We start from the raw sequence: 27280 nt of genomic DNA, 5'->3' as shown, positions 1-27280 counted from the left end.
GGCCTCCGACGCTCTCGCAACAAGGACGACCGAGAAGGCGCGTTGGCTTCCGGTCCCATTGGAACACCAGAAGCGCTTCTACACCCCATCGGGGTCAACCCTCAGAGCAGCCTCGATCCCGGCGAGGTTACCAGAGCTGGTTAAGGCGGACGCCGAGTCGCTGCGCAGACGAAACGTCCTCCTCTCCGGCAGGGAAGTCAGCGACCACATTCATTCACTGGCTCTGTCCCTGGCGGTGAACTCCTGGCTAGAACGCCTCCTTGCCTCGGCGAGGGAGTTCTTACCCGAACTACAACCCCAGGAAGAATGCGACCTCCAGGCTTTTTTGGCAAGCGCGAGCAGAGCCCTGAAGCATCAGGCTTCCTGTCTCTCAACGTCCTGGGCCAACTTCGAGTCCCGCAGGAGAGACACCATCCTCGGGGACCCCAGTGACCCCCTCCTCAGGGAGATTTATGCTCCTTTGAGGAGGGCCCCCCTGCTCACCCACACGCTGATTCCCCCGGATATGGTGGACTCGGCAATCACTAGCGCCAACCAGTTGCTACACAACAGAGCCATCGAGAGAACAGCCGTCTCTAGCTCGAGGCCAAGGACCACCCCCCCATCGACCCCTCGGTCCTTTCAGACGCAGAGGCAGCCTTTTCGTCTCCCTAAGCGGGAAGACGGGCCCCCACCCCATTCGAAGTCCAAAGCCCAGACAGGAAAGCCCCGCCCCTTCCCCAATAGAGAACAGGGGCGCAAACATCATAGAGGCTCTGGACCCCAACGCAGGAAATTCTAGGAACTCGCCTGCCCTCCCGCACAGGATAGGAGGTTGCCTCTCTCTCTACTGGAGAGAATGGGAGGCTGCCGGGGCGGAGGACTGGACCATCCAGGTCATCAAGGCGGGCTATCGTCTTCCTTTTCACACCATCCCCAGCCTCTCCCCCTATCCCATCCAAGTCAGCAACTACCATCCGGACTCGGATCGCGGGCGGGCCCTAGTGGAGGAAATCTCCACTCTGCTTCAGAAAGGAGCGCTCGAGGAAGTCTCAACTCCGGACCCAGGGTTCTACTCGAGGCTATTCCTAGTACCAAAGGCTACAGGGGGGGTGGAGACCTGTCATCGATCTGTCTCCTCTCAACAAGTTCCTTTCCCTGACGAAGTTCCGGATGGACACCCCAGAGGGCGTCTATCAGGGAAGGGGACTTCATGGTGTCACTGGACCTCCAGGACGCCTATTTCCAAATACCTGTGCATCCCTCATCCCGAAAATTCCTCCGCTTCGTCCACAAGGGCACCACCTTGCAATTCACCTGCCTATGCTTCGGCCTCTCCACAGCACCCCAAGTCTTCACCAGAGTGTTCAAACTCGTCTCAGCGTGGTCCCACTCCAGAGGGATTCGCCTACTCCGTTACCTGGACGATTGGCTGATCCTGGCACACTCCGCCCAGCTATGCCGCGACCACCTGGGGACGGTCCTAGCCTTCATCCGCAAATTGGGCTCCATGGTCAACCAGACGAAGTCAGATTTCATTCCAAGACAGAGAGTCACGTACCTGGGTATGGTTCTGGACTCTTCCCTCATGCAGGCATTCCCAGTAGAGAAGCGAATCCAGAATCTCTCTTCTCTCGTCGTGCAGGCACTATCGACCGGGTTCCTCACGGCCAAACAGTGCCAAGTCCTCCTGGGCCACATGGCCTCCGTCGAGAGGTTAATACCCAGGAGCAGACTGAGAATGCGACCCCTACAGTGGCTCCTCAAGTCCCAGTGGTCCCCGCTAAGGGGAAACACCCGTCAACACATCACCCTTACCGGAGAGGTCAAGCATTCTCTTCTCTGGTGGAAGGACCCGTGCAACCTGCTCGTGGGGATGCCCCTCGGCCCATCTCCCCCCGAAGTCCTCCTCTTCTCCGACGCCTCCAAGGAGGGCTGGGGGGCCCACCTCAACGACGATCACGTCAGCGGTTCCTGGTCCACGGTCGAGCGGACAGCCCATATCAACTGGCTAGAATTGAAAGCGGTACGGCTGGCTCTCCGTCACTTCTCGGGTCAAATCTCGGGGAAAGTTGTGGGCATCATGTCGGACAATTCCTCGGTAGTAGCCTACCTGAACAAGCAGGGGGGCACAGTCTCCCAGGACCTCTGCCATCTCACTATGGAGATCCTCCTATTAGCCGAGAACCTCCAAGTGGCACTCAGAGCTCGCTACATCCCAGGGAAGAAGAATGTCTGGGCGGACCACCTCAGCAGAAGGAGTCAGGTAATCAGCACGGAGTGGTCCCTCCATCCGAAAGTGGCGACCTTCCTCATCAACAAATGGGGCTCCCCTCTGGTGGACCTTTTCGCCACCAGATGGAACCACCAGCTCTCGGTGTATTTCAGCCCTCTCCCGGATCCGCTGGCAGCGGGAGAGGATGCTCTTCTGCAAAGCTGGGACAACCTCGACACCTACGCTTTCCCACCGTTTCCCTTGGTCCAGAAGGTGCTCCAGAGAGTACGAACCGCATCCAACCTTCGGATGACTTTGATCGCTCCCTGGTGGCCGGAAGCCCCATGGTTTCCAGACGCCCTCGAGCTAGCAGTGGAGGAGCCCCTGGCCCTTCAGGGAAGACCCGACCTTCTACATCAACCAGTCAACGGGGCCTGGCACAAGAACCCGTCAGCCCTGGCGCTTCACGCGTTCAGACTATGGTCCGGATCCTCCTAGAGAAGGGTTTCCCCAAAGAAGTGGCAGAAGACATGTCCTCCCCTATTCGCTCTTCCTCAGCTGCCCTTTATCAAGGGAAGTGGAATGCTTTTGCAGAATGGTGCCACTCCCGAGCAATAGCCCCAGAGCAAGCCACCATTCCTCTGATTGCCTCCTCCTTCCACTTCCTCCGGAAGTCCAAGAAGATCTCCCTCTCGGCAGTGCAGGGCTATAGGGCAGCTCTTAATCAGGTGTTTTCTCTGAAGGGCATGGATCTAGCCCTGTCTCCAGAAATTTCCATGCTCTTCAGACATTTCAGAAAATCATGCCCCCCCAGGGAGATCACTTCTCCTCCATGGGATGTGGCATTAGTCCTCAACGCTCTGCGGGGCCCCCCTTACGAACCCCTCCGAGATGCTAATTTCAAGGACCTCACCTTGAAGACGGTTTTTCTCTTGGCCCTGGCGTCTTCCAAGAGGGTCGGGGAGTTGCATGCCATCTCTTATCGAGTCGCCCACTCGAAAGGATGGCAAGAGGTCTCCTTCACTTTTCTGCCCCAATTCATTGCCAAAAACCAGGATCCGGCCAAAGCCGACCCTAGATTCTGGTCCTTTAGTATTCCTTCCTTGGACGACTTTGTAGGGGGCGAACATGCGGAAATGGTCCTATGCCCGGTACGTGCTATCCGGACCTACCTCAAGAGGACGAAGCATCTTAGACCAGACTTGCCAAGACTGTTCGTCTCTACCAGGGGTACACCCAAGCCCGTCACTAAGACTTCCATTTCTTACTGGATCAAGGAAGTCATCCGCAGGGCCTACGCCTCGAGCCCCACGGATTACCCTGGAGCAAAAGCTCATGACCTCAGGGCAATAGGGCCCTCCCTAGTCTTCCGAAAGAATCGGTCAGTCAACCAGGTCCTTCAAGCAGGTATATGGAAGTCCCAGACTACGTTCACTTCCTTTTACCTCAAAGATGTCATGTGGGAATCCTTAGGGACCTTCTCTCTGGGCCCCATAGTGGCCGCCCAAGAAGTCCTGAGATAACATACCCCGTACCAATGGCACACAGCCAACCCTGAAGCCTCATCCAAGTTCTGGATCGGCAACCACGGGGATACCTATCTCAAGTCCTTCTCATACTCCTACATTCCCTTACCTCACCGAGGGCTCTCAAGCATTCCAAGGGAATCAGTTCGAGCCCTGCAAGGGGTACAAAGTGAGTATGCCCTATCTGTCTCCACTCTGGGAACAGATCCAGGTGCCCTTCACAGTTTCGGGGAATGTATAAGGGTCTGGTCAACGTAGATCTTAGCACTCTACATTTTCTCCTTACGAGGGTTTCCCAGGCTAGATAATACTTCCTTCCCCCCTAAGTCCAAGTCTCCTTGGGTAAGGAGTACCGAAGAGTTTGTATTCTTCGGAACAAATGTAATTTTCGCAGGAAAATTAATTTTTCCCTGATACAAACCTGAGGTACTCCTTACCTCTAATGGCCCTCCTCATCCACCCCGCTAGTAGTTCCTTCTCCCTGGCCTGTCAACCCTCGTGACTAATTTCATACCTGGCTCAGACAATGGAGCTTCTACCCTCCTACCCTTGTGGGGGGAGGGGGGGCCCCCTTGCCCCAGGAGGGCCCCTTACTGAGGATAATGGTTGCCCAGACCCTCGGAGTGAGGTGTTTTCAAGCACACACAGTGTTAGCGGTAGAAACGCGCCGCGTATCCTTGGGTAAGGAGTACCTCAGGTTTGTATCGGGGAAAAATTAATTTTCCTGCGAAAATTACATTTTTCTCCCTCTGAGTTTCTTGTCTCTTCTCCAATGTCCCTATTGTATTTTCTATTCCTCTTTCCTTTCCAACTCTTGCATTAAAATCACCAATCAAAAGTCCTATATCGCCATCTAGAATCTCATATTCTTCCCCTAAAAGATCCAGGAAATTTCCTTTTTCTTCTTCAGGACATCCCTGTTGTGGTGCATACACTTGATATATATTGTACTTTCTTCCCTTCATTCGTATTGTACACTTCATTAGTCTTTCATTGATCAATTTCACCTCTTGAATATACTGTGTCAATTCTTGGTCCCACTATCATAGCTACCCCGTGCCTTCTCCCTTTCTCTTCTGATCCACAGTACATTAAGGTATGTCCCCCTCCGAGGTCTCTTCCTTCATCTTTTTCCCAATGTCTTGTCTTCGCCATTCCTATAATCTCTATCTTTCTTTCATCATCTCCAAGATTTCTTCTTCTTTGTCTCTATATGTTACGATGTTAATCGTTGCAAGTCTTACTTTGTGGATTGTCTTGTGCGAATTTCCTTTACGTTTCCGATTTCGTTTACCAAAGAACCGTCCGGATTCCGAGGCTGGTCGTGGAGTTTCACGAGCTGAAGACTTTTTACACGTACACCGGCTAGCTAGGCCTGTCGTAGCAACCCTCCTCCTTTCTCATCCGGGTGTGGGACCAGCAGTGGCGCAGTTTTATATTATACTATTTGTATTTATTCTAAAATACAATTGAATTGAAGTTTGCAATGCCAATAAGGTTGCGTTAGGATCATGATTATTTTTTTACGCTAGACGATAGCTTCTGTTGTCGAACCCGCTCTCCCAAAATCAAATTTCAAGTTTTTCAAAACTCGAGCGGGAAGGCGTTTACACGATGCTGGTAAGTTATGATTTCACTAGCGTTTTTTAGCAATCCTAGGTGCCATGGCATCGAATGCGTGATTCTGTTAATGGAAAAAAAAAAAAAAAAAGTGCATGGGTACGAAAATGCAGGTAGGCAGACTCAGGGGCCTGAAGGAACTGGCATTAGAGGACCCGACCATATAGAGGAGAGTATTGAGGTTAACGTACGAAATTTTTGGAGAGGTGGAGATGAAAACATACATATACCAAAGGCTTTTCCCCCCTTACAAAGGAGATAGAAAAAAAAAGCAAGTGCATAAAAACCACTCCTATCCATTCCATCCCCAACATACTCCACTCCCATCCACCCCCTTCCCTCCCTCTTTTCTTGGCACCTCCTGGATGACGGGTCATCCCTGCATCTCGCTCGCCCGCCTGCCCTGGGATGAAAACACATCCGTAAAAAGGACACATTGATTCGGCCTGTTGTTTCATCCCGGACCAAGCTAGAGATCATCACTCTTCGCTTCTTAGCCACCTGGGGGACTCGGATCATTCTCTACGATTTCCCGTAGAAAGGAATCCACCTGATCATACCATTACACTTTTGGTACCTTCAAAGAGGTTGGGTAGGTTTCAGTTTTTCTTGCTGTTCTGTACCTTCTTACTGTAAGTTCCTTCCTGTAGGTGTCCTTAATGGTCTTGAAGCGTACCGTGAAAATGTTTCATTCAATTTGTTTCTCGGGAACCAGAAATACTATTTTCAATATAATTGAATTCATCGTTGGCTACTCGGCTCTCATTTTGGTCATTTCGAAAATCCTAAAATGTGCTGCCCTATGTAGGGACTAGCATAGTCAGCTTAGACTAGTCTTGCTAATCACTGTCCATCTATCTAGACCAGAGACCAGTGTTTCTTAGCCTTTTTTCCCTTGCGTAACCTTCAAAATAAATTGCATGTCTCAAGGAACCCCTGCGCAAGAAAAAAACAAAAACAAAAAAACATATACCATATCTTTCTCATTTTATTTTCATCGTAATAATAGGTTAGATAGGATGATGTCTATATTACATTATTACAATAACCAAGAGTATGTCGTGCGTGTTTAATTATATTACGTATATGAAATTAAAGAAAAAAATCAAAAGTGCATTAGCTTATCTCACTCGTTCTCGCGGAACCCTTAGAGACCTTTTGGGGAATCTTCCTGGTTAAGAAACGCTGATCTAGACACTACTGCTACTATAGAGGTGATTAAATTTAATACAAACACAGTTTATTATCTTTGAACTCACATTTTGCGGAACCTTAGAGTTCCGGGGAACCTTCCTGGTTGAGAAACGCTGATCTAGACACTACTACTACTACTGCTACTGTAGAGGTGATTAAATCTAATACAAACACAGTTTATTATTTTTGAACACCTCTTCGTACATCTTCAGGTGTCTGCAAGGTCGATGGAGAATTGTGCTGTTTGTCCATCACACATTGGCTTATTTGAATAGTTTTTCAGTCTAATGTTCCATAAGATGAGAGTTTTCCATAATATAAACGAGGGTGACTATTTCCTTTCCTGTCTGTCGGATTAGTTTTGGTGCCATAAGAAAAAAAAAAAAAAAAAGGAAGAGGAAAAGAAATTTAAAACGATAGACGCGAGCGGTAAAGTTGAAGATGTTTAACTTTATCGCAGCGTCAGACAGACGCTGCGAATTCAGGGTTTTAGAGGGGGTTTACACGTTCTAACGGTTCGTCGAAAGCGGTTCGACAGACCCGTGTTTAAAGTGATGTGTGAACGGGGTATTTGGTTGTCGAACACGTTGGTTAAACCCCAAATACCCCGTTCACACATCACTTTAAACACGTGTAAACCCCCTCTTAGTTGATTGCGAACAATATTCTTTAGACTCTTTCACCTGCGAATTCGCTTGCGAATTAAGAAGCTTGTCGTAAGCGGATAAAACAGTGCCGTGTTGTACCGTACAGTAACGTTATTTTAAATGTGGAAATATTTGATGGCTGTCACAAAATAGATTGGATTTTATATTACTTCATTCGCATAAACTATTTCACTACATCAATTGGTGTAATGTTGGTAATGTTTTTTCAATTGTCATGTAATTACCGCAATTAACTGGAAAATGGTCAATTTAAGATTATTTTAATTACAGATTGCCTGTTTTAAGTTGTAGAGCAGGAGATATACCTAAATGCAGATGTTCATTAATTTAGCTTGAACAAATTAAATATGTTATGCTGTTCATGTTATGCTGTCGTGTTTTGAGGAGTTGTTTGGTTGTGCCTCAAATACTTTGGAGAACCATTTAGAATAACTCAAGGAGGACTTAATTGGTTGTTGTATACGTAAGCTGATTTCTTTATTTCTATTCTGTTTTATTATTTCTAAATATTTACTTTTACTGTTCTTAATTATATGTTTACTTTTATTCAATTTTGTTATTTTAATTTATTAATTCTATTTTTATTTTTGACCAGCTATGCTAAGGTCGGCCTTTAGATTCTTAAGAGAGGAAATGGGAGACGATTATTTTGTCCATATGTTGTCAGCATTGCTTCAGACCCAGGGCAATGGGCGAGATGCAGCGATGACCCGTTATCCAGGAGGAGCCAAGATAAGAGGGAGGGAGGGAGGGGTGGTGAATGAGAGTGGAGTACGTGTGGGTGGAATGGGTGGGAGTGGATGTATGCCTTTTGACTTGAGCTGCTTCCCCTGTGAGAGGGAAAAATCCCTTGGTATATATGTACATACATATACCAAGGGCTTTTTTTCCCCCCTTACAAGGGAGGTAGCAGAAGTAAAAAATCATAATTCTGCTCCCAATATGTATTTTTTTTATCGATTCCTTTGAGATGTGTAACCAACAGTGTGTGTGTGTATACATACACACACACACACACACACACACACACACACACACACACACACACACACACACACACATATATATATATATATATATATATATATATATATATATATAGAGAGAGAGAGAGAGAGAGAGAGAAAACCGTCCTGAACTCCTCTGTCTTCTCTTCACTCCAAAAGACAAAACTATATATATATATATATATATATATATATATATATATATATATATATATATATATATATATAGAGAGAGAGAGAGAGAGAGAGAGAGGGAGAGAGAACCGTCCTGAACTCCTCTGTCTTCTCTTCACTCCAAAAGACAAAACTCGCTTCCAAATTACAACTTGACACGTGACGCCCAACACCCACGCAGTTCAGTATTAAATCCTGTTCACACTAGCTGTTTCAACCGCGGCGGTTCAATTATATTGGAAGTCATTGGAGGTGTTTACACAACCGCACGTTTTCCCTTGACTATGCGATACCGCCGCGGTTTCCGCGCGGCTCAAACTGCTAGTGTGAACAAGGGCTTATCATGTTCCTGTACTTACCTCACACTCCAGGTCACTCACCCGCCCCCTGGCCCTCCAATGATCTTAGAAGCACTGGTGATTACACTTACCCCTCCCCCACTCTGGTGGCGTAACTGGGAGAGTCCTGGTATCGTATTCGCTTAGTTGTGGGTTTGAGTCCCTCCGGTTCCCAGCAGTGACTGTGTGTTCCTATCTCAACAGTCCCCAGTGCACATAATGCAAAGGTGACGGCTTGGGCCGCAGCTACTCCTCAGCGCCTCCTGGTGTAGACCTTTGACCACCATCTCCCCTTTTCTTATCACATCTCATCATTATCATCTCTTTCCACCTCAGTTCCTCTTCTCTCATTTCTCTCCTCCTATTATCCTCTTTCCTTCGCTCATCTCCTTTCCTCTCTACTCTTCTCTCATCTTTCATTTTCTCCCCCTCTTCCTCTCTCCTCATTTCTCCTTCTCTCCTTCTCCCTCCTGCAGCCATAGTCTGTCCTCCCTTATCTTCCGTCTCCTCTTCACTCACAAGAAAAATCTGTCTTAAAGGAAACACGGAGGAATTTCATCTTTATAAATTTTATTCTGCACAAATACTACACACTTACACCGAAGAAACAAAAACAGATACAGCGTGCGGATGGATTCAGCGCGAAAAACGAAAACCGCGAATTGAGAAGGTATTCCAAATATATATTTTTTTTGCCGAGTCGATTTGACGAGTTTTGTGACAGACTTCTTGTCCGTTCCCGCCATGTCAGGTACAATAAGGCCTATTTCCTCCTCCGCCCCCTTTCAGCACGATAATGAGATGAACAGAATCACTTGCCGACACTGACGTCATACCAGGGCCCCTTCTAGATAGTCACATACAAGGATGGGGGTGGCTTGGGGGGCTCAGATTTTGAGCGCCGGCCAAAACGTCGTCTCGTTACTGTCGGGAAAGGCTCGTTTCACACGTACCGACTTTTCGCCGTGCCCCGTCCAAGACACGACGTCGTACTCTCAAATAGCCATGGGTGTATATGAACACTTTCACACATCATGACCACGTGTGGAAACGTCCATAGATATTCATGGTTATTTGCCAGCACCATTTCGTGTCGTGGACGGCGCACGGCGAAAAGTCGATACGTGGGAAAAGAGCCTTAGGACTCTCAGGCTTCGCCATTTTGTCGACAAATCTGTGACGTCATACTCTAGCGTGACTGTCCAAACATTCGTCAACAAACACTTGAACGACACAAACACACACACACACACACACGCGCGCGATTTTGACGCACCTTTACGTGCGCACAAGCCAAGCTTATACCGATTCTTATAAACTAAGGGCATAGGATATATAACTCTACAATTCATAATCTTTTGATCGCGTGCGAGCGAAAAATATCACAAAAGTGAGATGTGCGAGGATTCTTTGGGAAACTGACATCTTGGTCGTTTACAAAAGAGGTGTGTGCAGAACTAGTACTAATGGGTTGAATGAAAAATAACGCCTCTTTTTGGCGTAATTTTCCATTCGATTCAGAACAAAAGGCCTATCTTATCTATCTACAAACTTTATGTACAATATATATCAGTGAGTTGCCTTAAGTAAAAATAATCGTTTGTTTTATTTATTTTTTTCTTGGGTCGAAGTCAGATAAAAGTTTTCGTTGTAATCAAGAAGGGTACATTGGCGCAGTAGAGGGGACACTGCGCCTTGGCTTTGAATCCTATTCCTCCTGACGATTTAGTTTCACCGGCTTTTCATCCGACATCTCCCTCACTTGAGCTCTGCGTCATCCACACTCTTCGGGTCACCTCCCTCTTGCCTCAGTTCCTCGTCATCTTCAAGGATTCGTCTACTTCTTCTCTCCGAAATTGACGTCTGTCTGTCCAAAGTAGTCGTTGACGGAGTACAGGCCGGGGGCCTCGGCGCAGTTGGTGGCGGCAGCTACGTGGTTGCACGTGAGCGTGGCCTGGCAGGGGGGTGGGGGGGACAAAGAAAAGACGAGTCAATAGAATATTCCTGTTCCAGGGCACAAATCTTACTGATTATTTATTAGGCTATCTCAAAGACATCATCCGGCTTAGGAAGATAAGGGAGGACAGACTATGGCTGCAGGAGGGCGAATGGGAGAAGGAGAGAATGAGAAATGAGGAGACACGGGGATGGCTCACAAAGGGGCGGCTGGGTGGACTGCGTGTAGTTTTAATTAAAAAAAAGACTTAAAGAACCACATGGTATCTTGCTATGGAACCTGGGGATTGAAGAAAGCAGCAGGGGAGACTACAGGATGATACTAACTATCCCCGGGCCAGGGGACAATAATCAAGGGGGAGGTTTGGAAAAGGGCGGCAAATAGTACTTCAAGGATAAGCGTCTGTGCCGCGGTGTATATATTCATTATCTAAATGAATGGTTCTTAACCTGAGATACGAATCCTTAATCTTGAGGGTACGAGACATGATAGCCAGTGCAATGGTACTGTATATTTACCATGAGAAAGCATAATGTGCATTCATTGTATCCTACTAATTGACATTTCTAATTTGAAATAGAAATTTATCTTTGTTCAGTAATTTGATATATCTAATAATTTCTCAGCAAAGTTTGTATCACTAGTCCTTTTCATATGTTTGCATTGTATTGGTATTGGATGGGGGTACGATTTTTTTTTTAAGATAATCAAGAGGTACAGGCACTGAAAAAGGTTAAGAACCATTGATCTAAAGGAATGTACATCTATATGAACATGTGTACAGGACATGCTAAACTGATGGGATATATAGGTAAAGCACAACACATATCTGTGGAAAGAAAAGTCTGTTATATTTTTGTGGGAGTGATTCTCAAAGTGGCAAGGGAATCTGTCGCCTGTTGTCAACTCTTCATGTATGAAAAAGTATAAGAAATACTGTTGAAGTTGATGGAAAGAGATATTTTACCCCAGTCCGGAGACCGAGTGTCAGCCCCTCAGGGCTGCACCTCCTGATGAAGGATGGATTACTACATGCGGGTAGTACCTGTCTATGAGATTGTCATGCGCCGCCGCCACACCTGCGCTTCCATGCATGCAGGTATACGGGCTGTTTGCCGTGTGTTCGTGAACGCACATTGCACAGGTGCTAGGCCTGTGGCACACCTGGGTGGTGGGCGGTGGTAAGAACGTTGATGTTATTCTTTTTAACCAATAAAACGTCGTCAGAAACGTGTATGGGAACATCACCCGCCTTGCTAAGGGCCTTTTACCCACCTCACATATAAAGTTAAATGAAAGTGAAATAAGTAGGCAAATAAGTAAACTCCCCCCCCCCCCCGCGGCTGCATCACTGTGCTCAGCTACGTCCCGCCCCCTCCTCCTCCTCCTCCTGTCCCATCACTCCCCCACCAAGACGAGGAGATGACACCAGGACACGCTTAGCCGTGGCCCAAACCTGACGTCACCTCGGAGGTGCCAGGGCAAGGGGCAGTCACCGGGTGCCGTTGGGAATCGATCGGGGAACGGGATGCGCCTTGACAGCGCCCTCTTTTCAGGGTTTGTTGCTTCATTAGTGCAGACGCAAAGGGGCTGATGGAGCCATTGCCGTGTGTGTGATCCGCATATGTGATCAACCCGTTGGCGCCCACGCCCCCTGTGCTTAATTAAAGATTTGATGCGTTCAATTAAGAAGACGTTAGCCCGAGTTAGATTAGGTGAGGAGATTATTAGCGTGGCTAAATATTTCCTGGTGTGGGGGGCGGGGGTTCGGAATACCGCCATACCAGCAACGATGTTGATGAAAGATAGCGGATTGTTGACATACTCACATACCAATGACAGGAGGTATGTGAGGATTTCTGTTTATGTTAGTGTATGGTCCAGGTGCTTTACCTTCTTTCGCTAAAATAGCCTGACTGCAGGAAGAAGGGAAAGGACCACCTGGTCTGAACACACACACACACAGCCTCGCCGTCCAGAAAGAGTGGGATTGTGAGTGAGCACCCCACGGAGCCGAACGACCTCCCGCGGACTCCACATGAATGACTTTCGGAGGGAGGGTAGGCACATACCTGGTCAAAGACGGTGCCCTGGCCGCAGATGAAGGAGTACATGATCGTCTTGATGAAGTTGTCGGCGTCCAGGTAGGGGGCGCAGACGTGGAACACACGGCAATCGTTGTTGACGTCTGCGTAGTAGCCGTACTTGAGCCCGTCACAGCTGCAGGGGAGACGGGGCGTGGGGGTGGGGTGGGGGCGCAGTGGAGGTTGGTTGCATGTTTTGCGTTCCCAAGGAGAATATGGGTAGTGGGTATGTGAAAGTGTGTTTGTGTGTGTGTGAGTGAGAGAGAGAGGGGGGAATAAATGTATGAGGTATACATGGTATCCGGAGACAGCGCGCGCAAAACAAGTTTAATGTATCATAAAATTAATGCATTTGGGACGCAGATTGTTTATTTACTCAGAAAGGCGACGTGGGTGCGTTATTTATTTATTTATATGAAGTACCCAGAATGCGTGTGTGTGTGTGAAATGTGCGCATGGCACATTATCGTCATCATCGTTTTGAAGGTATTGTCCATGCACGCATGCATGCATGAAGGCATGTACGAAGGCGTTGTCAGTTGTGATACCACATGATGTAGCGGTGGAGGAAACGCGATTGCGTTTTTATTGTTGGTGATGTTGACATAAGGTGACGTTGGCAAAGTCGCAATGTTGTCACCAGATTTGTAGGATTTTGGTGCCAGTGGCGTGATGGTTTGTGGTGTCAGTCAAAATTGAGTGGGGTTCATGGTCGTGTGGTGGTGATGTTGGCCATTTCAAGCATTGAGGTGATAGAGCCATGGTGTGTGTGAGATGGCATTTTGTGGCCGTTAGGTTAGGAGTAATCGTGTGTCAATCATTGAGAAAAGCAATTTTTAGTGATTGGTTAAGACGGATATTTTTTGTGAATGTTTGGATGCGTGGGAGTTAGATGGTGAGTTTAATTTGAGTTTGGATGAAAGGTAGGGAGGGGGAGAGGAGAAACAGTTGATTAACAAAATCATCGAAAATGTAGTCTATCATTTCCTAAATGTACATTAATCCATTTATGTGCCACACGCTCATTACAGTATCTGCATATCACATCACATTATCTCTTTGATTATCCATATATATCACGTTACGTTACTTCACAAATCACTCTTAGGTGTATAACATTACATTATTTCTCTTATCACTCTAAGACCTACAACATTACATTATCTCATATATTTCCGGATCTCAAAAATGATTTGTCCACAGGTTCTGTCGCAAAGTACCTCAAGGCCCAAGCTGAGCTACAACACCATGTAGGAGTTTACAACACCCCTCTCCAAGTGCTTACTTACTTATCTGTGTATTTATATATTTTTGTTTCATTTACTTGACCACCTTTAAAGGGCGATGGCGCCCTTTAGACATTTCGTTCTGGCTGACGGCCAGGAACCTCCCGTGGTGACGGGGTTGAGCTCATCAAACCGGTTCTTGAGGGTGTCCGGCCGGCCTCTCCAATTGGCATTCCCCTTCTTTACGACCAGTCGCCAGTCTCTCTAACAGTCTCCTCGTGCCACTTACCGGTCCTGTGAGTTGATCAGGTGTTCCTGTGGTCTTCGTAGGTCGGATGATCGGCACAGCTGTGTTGTCCTCAGTGGCTGGAGTTTGTCCCCAGTGTCTACCTAAAGGGCCAAACGGTTTGTCAAACCCGGTTTGCCAAACAAGTGTTTGAAGTGATTGACCGTGTGAATCGGGTATTTGGTTGCCAAACACGTTTGACAAACATGTTTGACAACCAAATATCCCATTCACACGGGCAAACATCTCTTCAGATACTTGTTTGACAAACCGTCTGACCGCGTAAATGGCCCTTTAGATTACACTTGAGTGTCTCATCGTCGCAGTGCCTACAACCACGAATCGCTTGAAGTAGGAGCTTGTCTGGAAAGGGTGGTGGTGGGGGTGGGGGGTGTTGAGGGAGGGGGCGTAAGTCTACGAGAAAGACGCAGTGCAAAATAGCTCCTCATAAGTCTGATCCCCGTCCGAGGCTTCCGTGGTGGGGCAGCAGTCGGCTGTAAGGTCGAAATCCCCGTTCGTTTGAGGTACAAAATAGCACATGTCACCCAAAGCCAGGATGAGACCGCGTCGGGTCAAGTCGACACGTAGACGGGATTGTCTCTGTTTTCTTGGGTCAGTTGCGAGTTAGTTAGGTGAAGTGCGTTTGTCCCGACGGGGTCGGGCAGAGGTCGCACCGCTAAGGCGTCGGCGCACGACCCGTCCCGGCGCGCCAGGCACTCCACGTTTAGATGGGGGAGGGGGGGGGGTCGCGTCGCGCACGCGTTTTTCACCGATGTATTCGAAAGCAAGGCCGTTGCGTGCCGTGCCGTGCCTTTTGTTCGTGCATGTTTGCCTAACCCGGATGGCCTTGAAGATATTTTGGATTTATGTACTAGGATATTTTCTTTTTTGTTGAGATTTTTTTTCGCATGTGTGCGTGCACGCACACAAGCCACGGGCGGAAAGTAACTAGATACCGGGGTCCTAGTTATGATAAACTACAATGCAAAGAACAGAAGGAGAAATGTTGGTTTAGAATGTAAGCATGTGTGGACCAAAGTTAAAAAAAAAAAAAAAAAATGAAGATAATAATTGCGATGCTCCGGTCGCGCTGGGGGCGGGGGGGGGGGGGGCTGGAAGAACCCGTTAAAGATTTCAAGTTTTCCATTGTGTGGCGAAAATGAAACGGATAAGAAGTGGTGGGAAGAAACTATCCAGCAGGAAGTAAAGAATTTACTTCCCAGGACGCCAGCCAGATATGTGTGGGAGAGTTGGACATGAGACGGAGATGAAATCCAAGAAATGTTATCGGACATACTTGTTCACCGAGAGGAAAGGATTGAACATATTGACAGTATAATCTTGGTGGGTGACTTCAATTGTAAGAAGGTAAATTGGGAGAAGTGGGGAGCAACTGGAAGTGAAGACTCATTGGGCAGTTATCTATTGAATAAAGCAATGGGGAATGCATTGACGAAGCATTAATGATATTGAATTTACTAAAGAAGTCGATACAATTGATCTTTTAAAAGTGCGTGTACCCCAGGAAAAATGCAAGTGCAACTTTGGGGAAATCAAGTTTGTGGGTTTGATTTTTTTTTATATACGGACACAAAAGACAGAGAAAAATGGGTAATATTTTTAATCTTTTACAACTTATATGGGGAAAAAAAAGTTGTACCAAGATTTCGCGAGAGAGCAAATGGCAAAAAGGTTCGGTTCGAGAGAGGATGCGCGAGGCAAAGAGATGTGGCGAGGAAGACATTGAGAAAAAGTAGTAAAACTCAGGAAAAATGCATAAAAGCTAAAGCTGATTACACAAGAATCTAAAGAGAAGAATATCATTTGACAAATGTAAAAACGAACTAAACTATTTTACAGGTTTGTCAGTGACAAAATGAGACACATCAACATAAATAGAAATAATAACAATAGTTGTCAGTCAGTTTTATTAATGAAAAAGACTGGGTTGTAAGGGAAGAGTTGCGTTAAGATATATTAACGTGGAAGTGAAAGAAGTGTATAATCTACTAGATGCATTAAATATGAGGAAATTCCCCAGGCGTGACGGGATATCCAACAGGATACTCGAAGAATGCAAAGTACTGGCGGACGAGATGAAAGGATAGTGCTTCAGGATTGGAAGGTCAGCGTCGTACCAATCTATAAAGTAGGAGTCCCTGAATTTCAGACCAGTGTCGTTGACTAGTATGGGAGTTAGACTGTGTAAGAGAATTGTGAAAGGTGGGTGGACTAAATATCCAAAAGAATCTGAGACGGGCAGCGAACCAATTTAGATTCAGGAAAGGAAGACCATGTGACTTAAATCTATTATTTTTTTTTTTACTTAAAGACGGTAGGTGTGCTGCACGAGGTAAATAGGTTGACTTTGTGAACACAGATCCAGAGATAGTCTTTTGGCAAGGAACTACAGAAGAGATTGTGGAAATTGGAACACACAAGGAGACTTGAAAGAAGCCTAGAATAAATGAGACTTCCTGGGAAGAAATTATGGAAGGAAGGAAACAGTGTGGTTCCACAAGGGTCACTACTGACGCCTATAAGTTTTTTTTTTATATAATTGACGTAATGAAAGGAACAAGGTACAATAACTTGTATGCGGACGACGTTGAGACTAAGAGAAATAGAAGATAGAAAAATTGCAAATTACTACAAAAATATTTGGACAGATTTTACAGCTGGAACTAAGCGTGGAAAATGAATTTCAATGCAAAGAAGATTGCCAAGCGTTACAAGAAGAAGTAGGAACAGAATTGACAGCTGGAATGACGAGTGAAAAATGAATCTAATAGCCGAGAATTTCAAAGTACTGGAAATGGGTAAAAGTAGTGAGGCCATCAATGATTGAATCACTGAAATGAAACAACAAAAGTGGAGGATTTGGGAATGAGCATCACAGATAATTCGTCACCCGATGGGCATGCAAACAAGGGTTTTTGTGAGGCGACGTTGGAGCGCGTGGTAGTGGCACTTCACTAAAAGCACCTGATCCGACCTAGACTGGAATGTGTAGCAGGATTGTGGTCTTGAGAAAAAAAAAAAAGAACTTGGATCTAGAGAATAAAAAAAAAAAGACAGCCAAAACGGCTTTCAGCTTAGTAGATAGGCAAAGTAAGGATAGGTTAGAAAATCATCATCTCCCCTCAATAATAGAATTAAGAGAAAGGCGGAGTCAAAGGTAACTGTGAATATCTCTTTATGGTAGAGTGGTTATACACCATGGGAAGATTGAAAGGGACAAGATATCTGAAGGATATCCAGAAATAGCTTCCAAGCATATGCATAAGCTTTTGAAGTAACTTGAAAGAAGAAATTGTCGAATTGAAAATAATAATTGATAAGACAAGTTGAACAGATGGGGAAAAAGAGACGGGAACCCCAGGAGTGTAGGATTTTCCTTAGCAAGTGCAGTAAGGTCAATTCAGTTAGTTGCACACACGCACACACATATATACGCACACACACACAAACACTGATAATTAGAATTTAAGGATATACTCGTTGACCAAGTTGAACTTGTACATGAATTTGAGGCTGAACATAACAAATTGGTGAGTAGAAGACGGGATTCCACGAACGTTGCTCCTTTCCTCTACACTACAATTAGATAAATACACTCGCGCGCGCCCGAGTGCGCTATCCTTGAGGACTGATTGCCCAACCCAGCTCCTTTCTTGGCGGCGTAGTGGTGGTGTACGCCCACCCGCGCAGGAATGGAAAAATCTCAAATAAAATTATTATATTCCCTTTGCTACGTTTCAGGTAATGCCAGGATGGTTGACCCTGATTACACTCGGAAACAGCGAAGGAACCCAAACACACAGGAAGCATTTTCGTATGAGTTAAGGTGGTAGAATGAACGAATGAATAGATTAATAATTATATGTATGGTATTAAAACTCTCTAAGACATAGTTAGGGTTCCAAAGATGACATGAAATATCTGTCCCTGCCATTAATGTAGGAATTATGGTTGCAGTTGGTATTTGTTTGAGTGTTTCACAAAATGGCTCGAGTTACATCACCACACAGGAAAGCTAAGGGAATGTTGAATTGTACCAACAGAATCCTCCTAGGAATGTACGATGCCCTCATTCCTCTTGTTTTGGTATCGTTTTCTGGGCTGAGCTATGAAATAGTTTAACCAGAATAAAGTATATAAAGGACGCCGTTGTCTTGGAGAGTTAAAGGGAGTGGGGAAAGTGGGGGGGGGGAAGTTGAGCCAGATAACAAGTGAACCGATGCCAGTCTTGTAACAAACTTGTTTTCAACTTGGGCCATTCCTTCATTCTGCTGCTGCTGATGCCCTCCATAAATCTCTCACTTTTGCCACTTTCAGGACTCCACCTCTTCGATGTAATACTGGTCCCATGGATACAAGAGCTAGATATTGGTAAGTATATATATATATATATATATATATATATATATATATATATATATATATTTATATATATATACATATATATATATATGTATATTTATATATACTGATGAAAAATGCAGTAATACATTTGCAAACCAAAAGTAAAACCACAGTCGAAGCAGAAGAAAAAAAATGAAAAAAGTGAATCTATGTTTCGATCACTACTTGAAAGGGACTGCAGTTTACAGTCGAAATATATATATATATATATATATATATATATATATATATATATATATATACACATGTATATGTATATATATATATATATGAGTGGTAGGGTGGTGAGTTTAAACGCCAAGAATCCGTCCTAGTTGGACGAAACGTCAGAAATAAAACTTCAACGGATTCTTGGCGTTTAAACTCACCACCCTACCACTCATTCTGTCTTCACACCTCAACATATATATATATATATATATATATATATATATATATATATATATATATATATATATATATATAGTCACCGTTCCCAGTTTTTTTCTTCTCCGACTGTGGTTTTATATATATATATATATATATATATGTATATATGTATGTATGAACAAGGGAAATGCGTAAATGGCGTAATTATAGGATGCGATAGGTGCGTGCGTGAGCAGGAGGAAGGGTTAGGCAAACAAATGTGAATTGCAACTTGCTCCTCTCTTGAGGGTTGAGGCCCGACAAGGCGGTGGCCAAGTCCATGACCAAAACAATTATTTTCCCGCCAAAATTGGTAGGAAGCACAGGCAACAACCAGACGGGACATCCCCACCCATGTCTGAGCCCCAACTTAAGATATGAGTAGTTCCATGGGAGAGTGATCTAAGCGCCACAGGCCGCCAGACCCTGATTTCGTGTTCAACCAGCCGACTTGGGCTTCCTGGGAGTTGGATTTGTCTCCCTTTGAGTTGCCATGGTCGAGGGAGACGAATCCAACTCCCACCAGGCGGTGCGGGAAGCCCAGGTCGGCTGGTTGAGCGGCACGTGGCGCTTGGATCACTCTCCCACGGAGTTACTCATGTGCGAGGTGTAAAACGTGCAAAGTTTAAGACAAATGAAAGCAGACGGAGTGAAAGAAAACGGTCGAGATGAGTATAAGTCCCAGGTGAGACGAATGGAAGTGCTGGACACTGAAATGGAAGCACGGAAGGGTCGAAGTACTGTGGTGGAAGAACAGGTGGTGTAAGTGGTGTATTAGTCGTGTTAGTAAGCGAGTGGAGACAGAGGAATGAAGGGGAAGAGTGGAAAGTATGGTTCTAGACGAAGAGATCGTGGTGCAAAGAGAAATGGTTAGAATTCCAGAGAAGACGGCGCTATCTGAAGAGGGTGGATGGAAGGGAGGAAGGAGGAGAAGGGGAGGGGGTTAAGAGGATTGTATTTTGTTGCCATGAGGACAGTATGGTGCCAAGGAGCTGGAGCCTCGCAGGGGAAAAATCAAGAGGCACTTGTACGAGTTTCACCATGAAAAGAGGTCGGGCAGGACAATTTTTTATGACGACGAACAGAAGGGAAGTAACAGAGTAGTTTATTTCCTCTTTGATCAAATAGAAAAGAAAGACTGAAAAAAGAAGAAATGGACATCGATATGTGAGTCAGGAAAGGTTAGAAGATAAAACATACTATATAGTTCAAAGCTAATTGCCGAGAATGACGTCAAGACACTCCCTGTTTTGAAGATTTCCAGAGTGCATAAGTCACGCAGCCTCGAAACTCAAATTAATGACTACGATGTGTAAAAGAGATGTACAATCCTGAAGTAGACAGGAGAGGTTGAAGGTTATCCGTGAGAAGAGAATTGGTGACACGGGTAGATTTGGGCTCCACCTTAATAATATTGCGCAATATTCCTTTTTGTACAATATTATTGACAGTGTAGGGTTGGTGTTAAAGAGGCTCACGTGTTTGGCCTCAACGTTTGATGTATTTAATATATTGTGTCATTCTTCATAACATCCCAACACCGTCAGTATTATTGTACAACACCAAATATTGCGCAATGATATTGATCATATAGGGTCCGTTTAATAGCGAATGAGGTGAGGCATTCCATACGTGAGATGCGTACTCCATATAGGAGTAGACGAGGTCACATACATGTACGTTGTAGAACCAGCAACAGAGAAGGTGGCTTAGAACACCATATGGGATAGAATCTACTTTCACGGTAGACGAGACGCGGGTTTTGTAGTGAACCTTACAAGAAAAGCATAGGCTAAGAGTTAATGTTGAAAGGCTGTTTGTCTGAAGAAGTAGGGGATAATGTTATGTAAGTTGTTGAGTAGACTTGTGTTGAAAAACTGCGTCTTCGAAGCACTGAAAAACACGATTTTTTTCCAGTGAAAAATAATTGAAAGATCTGTAGTTAACACTGAAAAACAAGATTTTTTTTTCCCAAATGAAAAATAATTGAAGGATCTGTAGTCTGGCGTTTCTTGGCTAACCTTCAAGAAGTTTTAAGAGTTCCGTTTATGGAGGACGTCTGGGGAATTACGCCGAAGGATGCAGACTTGGTATCGTCAGCACAGACTGTGGCTAGGCGTTATCACACTGGGCTATTTTTCCTCCGACAGTTGGAACAGATTTGCAGCAACCCGCAGCTTTCGGGAAGGAAGTTGATGTGTTGATAGATGATAATTCTCCTCCAGCATATCAAATGACCTTCTATGTGGTTTGTTGAGAAAACAAACTATTTTTTCATAGTGATTTTACGGCGGGAAAAGTTCTGGAGGTGGGTGGTACCACCGATTAATCGGAGGTTGTGGGAAAATAGCCCAGCGTGATAACCCCCTTAGGCTGAGGTAGAGAGGGCAGGAGAGAAAAAGAAGTAATGCAAAAACCGGCCAGGTTGGAGTCGTGAGCAAATTCTGAGCAAAGGGATCGGGTTTCTAGTGGAAAAAAAAGGTCACCAGAATGGGAAAGAGTAGTGTCATTGTTTCGTTTGGAATTTTTTGTTTAGGATACCATGGGGAAGACGAGAAGTTGGAACGTTGTGAGAACGTTTAGTGAGTTTTTAGAAAACATATCACTTCCTGGGTATAGTAAACACGCCACAATCCTGAGACCCAAGGCGCACGCTAGAGCTTTGAGTATCTTTGCTATCTTGGGCAGCAAGAGGATTTTTTTTTTCTTTCTAATATTTAGGAAAGGGAAAGGTATGTGGATTCTTAGGAGTATCCAAAGAGGCACCCGTGAAAATTCTCAATAATTGTGTGCAAGAATTATGTTCTATTCATTTATCTACTGAAAGTAAAAGTAAAGAAAGTGTCCTTAGAATTCAATTGTTTATTTATAACCGACCTGCTTTACTTTATTCATCCATTTATTATTATTATTATTATTCATTTTACAGTATGTTAAAATTCGGGAGCAGGAAGCTAATATTGGAATTGAACTTTGGAGTATCGGACCTGAGAGAAAATTAAGAATCACTGCTCTGGAAATAATAGGAGAGACTCGAGGGAGGAACTTGATACAGTGGTCACGACTTGAGCCAAGAGGGCGACACACGGTTGAATAAAATCGTGTGGCGAAAGTAGCAAGGAACGTGCAGTACGGAAGGGGGTAAGGAATAGATTCAAGTAAAAGTTAAAGGGTAGTGGAGGGCAGGTGAGGGTGTGTAGTATTTTTAGTGTTGGAGGATATTGGGAGTTAGCTTAATGGATACCGGACGGAAGGGCGGGTGGTGTTTGGGGCCGGGAGAGGGAGGGAAGGGGAGACGAAAGATGGAATGTTTGAGGGTATGTGAAAAGAAGGCAAAGGCAGGAGAGAAAGGACCTGAGACCTTGGCAAGGAATCAAAGGCCAAGAATGTGTGAAGAAGAAGACGGGAACGTGACTGCTAAGGCGGGAGGCGGCTTAACGGTCGCCGGGGTCGCGCGAGAGCAAGGAGAGGGTAAGGCGTCTTCCTCCTCCTCCTCCTCCTCTTCTTCCTCCTCCTCCTCCTCTTCTTCCTCCTCCTCCTCCTCCTCCTCCTCCTCCTCCTCCTCCTCCTCCTCCTCCTAGCAGCAGCAAAAAAGAAAAAAAAATCAACATACTTTCCTGATTTTACGCATACATAGATACATACATACATCATACATATACCAAGGCTTTTTCCCCCTTACAAGGGGGGTAGCCAAAAAGAAAAAGGCATAAAATCATTCCCACCCATTCCATCCCTGAATACACTCCACACCCCTCCACCCTCCCTCTTATCTTAGCACCTGAATGACGGGTCATCCCTGTGTCGTAAATAATAAGCAGTACTACAAGTGTTTACCTGTCCATCACCGCTCGTGCGCATGGGATGTACATGTGAGTAGTTGTGGCATTGTTTATGACAAAGTGCGTAAAAGAAGGGAAATGTCGCTGGCGAATTTTTTTTGACGTTAACGGCTTTGAAACTGACATGGGGACGCTTTATTAATGAGTAAAGCGATGATGATGATGAGGAGGAGGAGGAAGAGGAGAGGACGGCAAGAGGAGGAGAAGGATGATTTAGAGGAAAGCTGGAGGGAAGATGTCAGGTGAGAAGCAGAAAGCGTAAAAAAATGGAGGAGGAGCTAGACTGAAATGGAATGAATCGAAGTCAAAGTGAAATAAGGTAGAAAAGAAAATGGAAGTACCCTATCCTTCTTTCCTTCCTCCCAACCGCCTGCCTGCCTGCCTGCCACCCCCACCACGACCCCTACCGCCACCACCACCTCCTTTATCTCCACGGATCTGAATGGGTTGTAAGTGGGGACGCGTGAGCAAGGTGCAGGCGAGGCTTTTCAATGATTGGCGGCGGAGGTTAGGGAGCGTTAGTTTATTTCCTCGGCTGATTTCACCTTCACAGCCGGGTACAGTTCATTGAAAATATGGAACAAGTGAGGTCAGGGCCCTTGGCGGCGAGGCGAGGCGATGGGGCAAGAGTCTGGAGCGGTGAAGAAGAGGTAAAGAAATGAAGGAGGAGAAAGGAAAGGTGGAGAGGAGAGGAGAGAATGAAAGGAAGACTTATCCCCCACACATCTTCCAGGCGATTTTATTCAGGCGAAGGAAAGTCCCCACCTCCCCCTATACATCGGAAGAATGAAACACACACATATATGTGTAGTGCGTGTATCTGTGTATGTGTCATATGTCTATAATGCATGTATGCATGTATTCGAAATAAGGGGATGTTTTCCAACTTACTGACGCTAGACAATTTTATTCAGCCAAAGGAAGCCCTCAACTAACTTTTGCCACGAAAAGCTTAAGATTGTGTCGAATAACAATTTCGTTACAGTTTAAGATTTTTGTCGGGTTCTGGTCAACCCGTGGACCCACTCCCACTCCACACCCACACCCTCCCTCCACACTGGGCTGTTTTACCTACAACCTCCGATTAATCAGCGGTACCTCCCACCTCCAGAATTTTTACCGCCGTAAAATCACTTTGGCAAACTATTTTGTTTTCTCAACAATTTATATAGAAATGTCATTTGATGTGCACGAGGAATACCATTTTCCTCCGGCATATCAGACTCCATCCCGAAAACTGTTACAACAGTCGCATGTCCCTTGTTTTGCTTAGGTGAAAGCAACGTCCCTCAATCACGAATAATAAAAAAAAAAAAATAGATGCATAGAGATAGCAGCCCATGGCTGACCAGTCGCCATGAGGAGGAAAGGCCATATGATACGCCAGTGACGTCATCGGACTCCCCTGGGGCTGGGAGTTGGCTCCGCCTGCCACTTGCGCATGGCACCCCCAAAACATTTCATGTCTCTCTATTTCGTGCGAAATTTGAAGTCTCGAAAACCAGGTTCCTTCTTCTCTGAATTCACATACACACGCACACACACACACACACACACACACACACACACACACACACACACACACACACACACACACACACACACACACACACACACACACACACACACACACTCGTGGCGCAGTGGTAGAGTTCCCGGCTGCCACTACGGCGGTCCGGGTTCGAATCCCGCCCAAGGCTGAAATAATTTCAGTATCGCTGCGCTGCGAGTCGTTACTCCAACTCTAATGGGCTGTGAGTTGGGTGTGTATGCGTGTAAGGTCACAGCATTACCCATAGGTCGGTCATATATGAGCTCTGAGCTCTCTTCCGGGAAAGAAATAGCTGTCGATCATGAGGCCAACACGTGATCCAAGACCATGGTGAATCGGACACACACACACACACACACACACACACACACACACACACACACACACACACACACACACACACACACACACACACAGTCCTGTGGTATTATTAGGGTAGGGGGCGGAGGGCCGTTGCCAGCCACATTGGGGCCGTGGACGTTAGGTTTATGAGACATGAGAGAGGAACAGTTGTGTGAGCGTCCTCTACACATGGCGTGGGCGTGGGTGAATTGAATAGACTTGAGAACGCCCAAAACACGCCCAAGCGTTTGTTGACTGCGCACGGGAGACATCCCAGAAAGTGAGACATCCCAGGAAAAAAGAAAAAATATATATATATTTAAGATTTCTTTCCTTATGGGAATGCATTTTTTGACAAATAGCATTTTTTTATTTATTCATTTATTTGTCTTTATTTATTTTTTATTATTATTATTATTTTTTTTCATTAAGAAAGCATGTTTTCGGTTGATGGGATGAAAAAGCATGTAAGCATGAACATGATTTTTTTTATTATTATTTTCTCAATTGTTATATTTTTATGTTGTCAGCGGTTCCGTCCAGGAGATGCAGGCAGCGTTGATGTGAATAGATTAACTTTTCCACAATGCTTATCGCTGGACAAGTCTGTTGTCCGTTTTGTGTCATGTTAGTGACTCGCGTTCCTACAATTCGACAATTTCATCATTTGACGCGACAATTTTAACTTCTTCACTGTGCTTTTTTTTTCCAAATGATCAAAATCACTAAACAATTAATGGAGATGATTTTGTAGTTTAGAAGCACTGGCAGATTGCAGTAAAAAGCAAAAACTCTGATGAAAATTGTGAAAGAAGTACCTTGTATTCCGGTATACCATGTAATGTGCAATTAGAAATATGTTTATGATGTAAAAAATTAATTAATTTCTTTGTTTGATTATGTGTGAATATGCACCTTTGAGTCAAACGACCCCCCACTCTTCTCTTATTTCTTTTCTTCTCTTTTTTCATCTTGAAAACCTGTTCTGTTTTTTGCTCGAACACCTAGCAACTTTGAAAACAGCTATACACCCCGGTACAAGAGGGAGTGAAAAAAATAATGATGACTTTAGTCTTGTAAAAGTGCATAAAACTGTGCACATAACAAATTCGAGTTATCTTAAAAAGCGAAATGACGAACCTTTCAACTGATAAACCACGGCAGTCTTTCTCCTAAGAGTGAAGAGCTCGTGCATCTGGCAGCGTTACCTGTCGCGTTGTGTCGTGTTCAGAGTCAACAACCGTTGCGTTTCCCAGCTGGCCGATAACAATAAACGCCTTTAATGCACAAACATGTCGAAATAACAAGGTGTGATAATTATAATTTGCTAGTAGGCGAGCTTATTGGTGTGAATGGGGGGGTTGAGGAGATGGAGTGGGTTAATAGCGGGGTAATAATTTGCAGGATAGAAAGATGAGTGAAAAAAAATGTCGATGGTTTACTGACGCTTGGGGAAAGACTGCAGGTGATGGCAGATAAAGAGAAGACTCTTCTCCTCTTTTAAATGTAGTATGACCTCTTAGGTGCAAGGACCGTTCCAACGGTAGTATATAAAAAATAAAAAATAAAAATAGAGAGAGGGAGGGAGGGAGAACTTTGAGGCCATGTTTATTGCCTCTTGCCATTATGACCCTGGCTGCTTTCGACTACATTATTCTATCGTGTAACCACACACCGCCGCCTAAATTATGTCTCCTTCGATACCTCCAGACAAGCCAGTGAAAGCTTTCTCTTCAAGATGCAGGAGCGGAACGTGCAGATGGGGGCGGGGTGTGGGGGGTGGGGGGGCGAGAGGAGGATCGAGTGAAAGAGGAAGAAGAGCCCAGCAGACGTAGACAGTCAGTCAAGGTCACTATCCGGCTGGCCATGTGCGTTTGAGCACGGCATTCGAATACGCTCAGAAAAACCAACGCAGAATCATGCCGTTCCCATGACCTCATTCCCAAGGAAGAGAGGAAGAAGATGGTTTACCATGAGCGTCCAAGGGGGGGGGTACAGTCCCCCCCCCTAGGAATCCAGGATGTGTTTGAAACTGCCGGTCGTCACGTACAATTTCGTTATTTTTTAAGTTAAAGAATACCAGTGTATGGTGAAAATAAAAAAGTAACCCATGTAGATAATCTAAATACATGCCTGTACGGTCAATTTGAAGTGTGTATCTTGGCATAACCCTATACTATTAACCATACATATATAGTATATTTAATTTTGCCATTCTCCTACAAAAAAAAATCTTACGGCCTCCATTCATTTCTAAGGATACTCGTGTAGTCACCAACACTCCTTATTCCTCAGTCATTCTATTCTTTCGTCTCGTAGAGACATCGATTGCTTTCCACTAGGATTCTAGATTGAGATCTACTACTGTTTCTAGAATAGACACTAGCCTAGAAGTATCGACGGTTTGCTGTAGGGTGTCTATGAAATGATTGCAGTT

At 45.1% G+C, this 27280-nt stretch overlaps 1 protein-coding gene across 1 annotated transcript in view; it reads right to left on the bottom strand.

The window, feature by feature from the left end:
* Window positions 1-9316: 9316 nt before the first annotated feature.
* The window catches only part of LOC143019526 (U-scoloptoxin(01)-Cw1a-like), a 50023-nt gene continuing 32059 nt past the window's right edge, over window positions 9317-27280 (bottom strand). The window contains exons 3-4 of the mRNA XM_076175220.1: window positions 12751-12898; window positions 9317-10675 (exon numbers count right to left, since the gene is read on the bottom strand). Coding sequence (XP_076031335.1) covers window positions 10559-10675; window positions 12751-12898 — 265 coding nt within the window. The 3' untranslated portion in view covers window positions 9317-10558. The remainder of the gene's footprint in view (window positions 10676-12750; window positions 12899-27280) is intronic.

This window comes from Oratosquilla oratoria, chromosome 3 (assembly GCF_046742065.1).
Source record: "Oratosquilla oratoria isolate Oo_2021 chromosome 3, ASM4674206v1, whole genome shotgun sequence".
Classification (NCBI taxonomy): Eukaryota; Metazoa; Arthropoda; class Malacostraca; order Stomatopoda; family Squillidae; genus Oratosquilla; species Oratosquilla oratoria.
Note: the sequence above shows the minus strand (reverse complement) of the source record. Positions and strands in the feature narration are given on the sequence as shown.